This window comes from Sturnus vulgaris, chromosome Z, assembly GCF_052056855.1.
Source record: "Sturnus vulgaris isolate bStuVul1 chromosome Z, bStuVul1.hap1, whole genome shotgun sequence".
In the NCBI taxonomy this organism is placed as follows: Eukaryota; Metazoa; Chordata; class Aves; order Passeriformes; family Sturnidae; genus Sturnus; species Sturnus vulgaris.
Genome location: NC_142283.1, coordinates 53,095,154 through 53,100,772, shown reverse-complemented (window position 1 = coordinate 53,100,772; position 5,619 = coordinate 53,095,154). Strand labels below are relative to the sequence as shown.

Genomic DNA, 5,619 nt, shown 5'->3' with positions numbered 1-5,619 from the left:
GCGCGGGGTTAATTGGCGCGGGCAGAAAGTTGTGGTGCCACGGTGTCCTCGACTTGTGAGTCCCGGCGTGTCCCGGACAGGACAAGGGCAGTCCAGCGAGGCACTTTATCCCCACTACGGGAAGCCGCTGTGGCTGGAAGTGTTCCGAGAGGTGGTACCTCCCTTCCCCTGGGGTGATGGAAAGGTGTTTTTTTGCGAATAGGTCGCCTCCGGCTGTAACTTCGCTGATGGGTGTAACCTTTGAAGCCGTTACGTAAACTACGAGGTGTGCGCAGTGCTCGAGTAGTGAAACTGAAGCGTAGCTATTATCTGACGCGGAAGGCAGTGAATGTGTGGTACATTTCGGGGAAAGTGAGTCAGAAGATGCATCTTCTTTCAGCAAATGAGTGTTGAAGCGTTCACCTAAACTGGGTAATGCAGGGCAGTGAGATTTCTGCCTCAAAAGAGATAAAGTGTGTATCTTTACAAAGACGAGGAAAAACCTTAAAATATATAAACTTAACTGTTAACCAGGAGGCAGGCATTAGTGGCAAGATGGTAAGCCTAGATTTTGAACCAATAATAAAGGACTAGATTTTTGTGTTTTACAGATTGGTGACAGTGAGCACTTGTGAGGGCTGGTCTCTAAGGAACATTATATACAAATATGTGTTTTTCTGAAGGGGCCGAATCAAGAAACATGAGTCTTTGAGTTGTGTAACCTGCTTAGCTTTGTTCTGTGCTAGCACACTTCTTTGGGTGGGACAAACCCGAAGTTTTTACCCCAAATTCTTTATCTGAGAAGCAGGGAAAATGAGCCTTTAATGAGTTGTGCTTTTCTGTGTAGGCTGACGGTGGCCAGACCAATTAATATGAACATTTTAGTTAACAGATGTCTTACTTGAGAAAATGGGATAGTGAAATATTTCAGCTGAAGTTGCCGACATGAGCAGCATTTGTGAGTTTGCTACTTAGTGTATTCAGTTTAGGACACAGTTGGGATCATGTTAGAGAAATGGTTTTTATAGTTTCACTCCCCATAAATGTTCATTTTCTTGTAATTACCACAATTCTGAAGTTTCCTTCTTGATTATGGGTTGCTTTTCTGTTTCCATGGTGCTCATAAGAAAAAAGATCAGAAGGGTTGCTCTTGCACAAGTAAAACTGGATGTTGAGAACATGAAATTAAATAACCTAATTATCTTAGGGCTGTCATAAAATAATATTTATTTTAACATTAAGAATAAAAAAGGTCACTTTAGTTAAATGTGAGAACAGAAAGCAGTACACTGAGCTGAAAACTTAACCCCTGAAGATTGCTGTATGTGTTGCAAAAAATATTATCTAGGTGAAATCCTTTTGTTATTTTATCTGGTTAGCACTCAGTATGGTTAAATCTGTGCAGTTTGCTAGTAGAACTGTGATTCTGCTATTGAATACTGCTTACTGTAGTCTCTCTGGCAACATCTAGAAATCCTTGGATCTTGCAAGTGGTGGGAAGCCTGGCTAAGTAATGTCCTCCTAAAAATGGGAGGTGTATGAGGTTATAAGGATGGAAACCTAAGTGACTCATTATTTATGGGATGAATTTCAACAGCATCATGTTCTTAGCTTGCAGTAGAGAGCAATTTCAACTAAGATTTTTGAGGAGCTGTTATTTTGCAGTTTTTTAGGGGTATCTGTGTCCAGTTAATGTACTGTAGTTTGCTGTTGTCTGATCTTCAAAGACAAATACAAGAACTTGAGTGGTCGGTACTTTTCATGTCGGTTTTTAGGCGTTAAAATACCCTAGAACTACTGGAGGAAGCCTAGTGTTGTCATTAATTTAGTACTTTGTATTGCTGTTGTGTTGGTTGTTTTTTCCTTGTAAAAAAGGGAAAAAAACCCAACATAACAGCACTATATTGTTGAATACGTTGGCGTCTTTTCTTTTGTTGCCAGAAAGGTGGTACCATTCACATGTGACACTGAAGATTGACCAAGATAGTATTGCTATATAACCTGTACAGGATATCCTGTGCTCTCTGGGGCTCCACATTTCTGCAGAGCTGAATGACTCTACTAACCACAGAAGTCAAGGCATATTCTAGATTGAGGTGAAACTTTCTCTGAAAGTTTTTTTTTATCCTTAATTCTGCAGTTATCCAGAGAAGTCTACTGAACATGAAAACCTGCAGTGATGTCTCTGGCTTTACCTCTTGAAAATGGTGGATCATTATCTGGAAAAATTTTCCTATAGGACCGCAAATACTTCCTTATGCTGGAATAAAACATATTTTAACCTTGCCCCACTACAGACTATTCACATCTAATATTTTTGTGTGTTACATGTTAACTCTGAGTAAACTCATTCTTAGAGAAATTCAGAAAAGCGAGATGACAATCTGATTTCCAGCAGAATATTCTCTCTGCTAATTGGAAAGCATGTGAAGCTGTTCTTGAGAATAAAAATTCTCAGTTTATTCATGAAAGTGAAGGCAATATCTTTGCATTTTGACCTACTAGAGCAGATTTTCTGTAGAACCAAGTTACAGTCATTGTGGTATTTCTAGTTTCTTTCAGTTACAATGCTGGAAAAATAGAGCAGTAAAAATACATGGAAGTTTAAATTTGAAAACATACCAGAGAGCTTAAGGTTTTCTGTAAGACTGCAAGAGTATTAATACTTTTAATTAAGTATGTTTTGTGTATAACTAAACATGCACACTCTTGTATTTCAGCAGTATCTATTGTTTGTGGAAGATAAGAACTAAATGTCTTTTGCTGGCTTCTCTCATCGTCCCATCCTACCCTGTTGGAACTTGAATTCGGTAAAAATTTGTAAATGACTGCTGTTAAAAAAACCTCAGTATCTTTTCTGTAGTGCTTACCAAAGTAGGGGAAAAAAAACATTGGAGTCGAAAGGTTTCTTTGCCAATATATATAGGAGTCAGTGACTGAAACGACTTTTGAGGTCATTTATCTTGTTGGTGAGGAAACCACTCCTAACCTGTTTCATGGGAGACTGAAGTCAGCAGGAGGAGGTGAGAACATTGAAGCTGTTTATTTACTTGAGGTGAAAATTGCTGCAAATCAGGCCTACTTCACTAGAAGAAATTAATCTCTGCTTTTGTGCACAAAGAAGTATGGTAGCATGCATCGAGTTATTTAGCTGTGCAAGTTGAGTATTTGAAGCTTGGTTTGTCAGACTGACGCTGTAATGTCCAAGTATTTAGGGTTTTGTTTCTGTAGAATTTAACTGAAACAATAGAGGGGTAAGAGGAGTGGAGGAGCTTTAGTTTTGCATGCTTGTGGTAAAGTAGCTTCAGTAAAACACACAGTTAAAATCTGGCAATAGGGCATGCCTTTTTTCTAGCTTCTGTGTGTCCTAGGCTGGCACATGAGTAGCGGGTGGAATCTCATGTGAGTTTAAGCTTCTAAACTTCAGGTTTGTATACTGTGTGTTTAAGTCCTTAATACTTACAACTTGAGTGAATTTCCCAACGGCTAGAAAAGCAATACTTGTGAAGTCTTTCCCTCAGGAATGGGAGTGCTAAGCCTATTCATAGAACAATTGAGTTTCTTAGCACAAACTCTTCCCAGCTTTATTTTGCTTGGAAAATTGTAAACATTTTCGTCTGAAGCTGTCCAAACCCCATCTGCTTCAGGCAGAAATCTGGAGTGAGAAATCTTCAGCTGGAGCAGTTAAGTTTTTTCTTTTGGAGGAACAGTTTGAAGAAACCTTAGAGGGGAAGTAATTGCCATTCTTTGATTAAGCTGGTAACAAGTAGCTCTGTGGTGTGATGAGAGTCATCTGGAGTCTTCAGGTCAGATATGATCAGACTGCATGCTGAAATTCCCAACATAGTGAATTCAAGGTGTATACTCAAAACTTACCTGATTAGTAGGTTTGGTAGGCCTGTGAGTGAGTTTTTATTATATGATTGCAGAGGTTTACTGACATCATCTTCTTGTTAAATTGCTACTGTAAAGTACTAATACAATTTACCATTCTTGGATACTATTGTCTTTATTACTTGAAGTACTTAAATAAACTGAAGGCAAAGCAAAGAATCATAGGTGAAAACAGAATACTTTATACTGTTTTGTATGTATTATTTTAAGTATTAGGAACCTGGAAGAGCATTATGTAATCTCTAAGAAATTGCAGCCAACTTTAGGGCTGTATTTTATGGCATGTATATTTACTCCCAGAATCACAGAATACACTGAGTTGGAAGGGACCCACAGGGATCACCGAATCCAGCTCTTCATCCTGCACAGGACAGCCCCAAGAGTCACACTACACACTTGAGAGTCGCATAATTTAGTTAGGATAGTTCAGTACTTGTACTTTTTAAAATTACTCTGGAAGCTCTTAGAAAATTAGTATTTTTTTTATATTATAAAGATCTCCACAAACCCTTAGATGCAGAATACACCTCATGCAAGGCCTACAATGACAACTAGATGATGAGGATTTTCCACGATAATATGTAATCAAACATTGACATAATAATACAGATGGAAGTTATGAGAGGATTCTCTTCTTTAGAAGCTATTAATTAAATCTCTTCACTTAATGATTTAACTGTAAAATTATGTAAAACTGTAGTTGGTTGTTGGGGTTTTTTTGGTGTAGTTTTTAGACTTTTGTTTTTGATTATGGAAGCTTGAGATAATAACCAGTTCTTCATTATAAGTGTCCTCACAAGCTGCAGATAGCCATTTGCTCTCACTGGCAGCACTGTTGCTGAACTTGAGTTGCCTTTGCTATAGAAGCCCATACCTTCATACAGGAGGCACCTGACCTTTCTCGTCCAATCAGCATAGGATGATTCTTTCCATGCTGCTGAGGATCTCTTTGCAGCTTTATATTTTGACATACTTTTTTTTTTTTAATGACAGTATCAAATAATCCCAAAGAGCATTCAGAAGACACCATGAAATTTCATTTACTTAATTAGAAGGCTCCTTAGAATGACTAAAGAAGAGAAAACTTGCTGCTCTAACTTCCAGCTATAAGTTAATGAGCAAATGTTTCTTTAATGGGATTTAGAGTTGCATCCAAGAAGAAACTACCATATCTAAGTTAACAATTTTTTCTGTATCTCGGTAACAAGGGAATAAATAATCTTCAAAACACAAACTGCTTTTTAAAATGTTTAGCTTGAAAGAGGTGCAGGCTTGAACCCCCTGAAGTCACTAGTTGAGACTGAACATAGTTGCCTTCACCATTGTCTTCTGATTAAGTCAAGAAGTCTTTGCTTGCAGCTCTTGACTTTCAGCTTTTTGTTTTTGTGTTGGAACTAATCTTATACACCAAAATCTATTTTGGATTGTATTTATTTCAGACCAAAAGGTAAAATACGTTGATACTACCTATACACTCTGCAAATAGCTTTTAGAAAAAGTGTAAAGCCCTCTTGTTTATTGAAGAATGTAGGTTTTTGTTTTTGATTTTAGGGACAGAGCTATAGGAAAAGTATAAATGTATTCTCAGAGAAAGCTGTTCTTGTTGATTGAGTATGAAGATGACTAATGTACATTTATCAGTGTGTTTGTACCAGGATTGATGTATAATTGCAGACCATGTCATCAGCAAGATTCTGTAATTTGTTCCCATGTTGTGTGGCTTTTTATAGCATGCCAGCCTTCCTC

General features: G+C 37.8%; 1 protein-coding gene across 5 annotated transcripts in view; it reads left to right on the top strand.

Annotated features, from left to right (window-relative positions):
• Window positions 1–5,619, top strand: part of UHRF2 (ubiquitin like with PHD and ring finger domains 2) — a 78,643-nt gene that overhangs the window by 1,095 nt on the left and 71,929 nt on the right. Inside the window, exon 1 of one of the 5 annotated variants that reach the window (XM_088155876.1) lies at window positions 2,718–2,789. The exons of the other annotated variants lie outside the window; for them this stretch is intronic. Coding sequence (XP_088012002.1) covers window positions 2,733–2,789 — 57 coding nt within the window. The 5' untranslated portion in view covers window positions 2,718–2,732. Of the gene's footprint in view, window positions 1–2,717; window positions 2,790–5,619 lie in introns of those variants that run through there. 5 annotated transcript variants of the gene reach the window in all.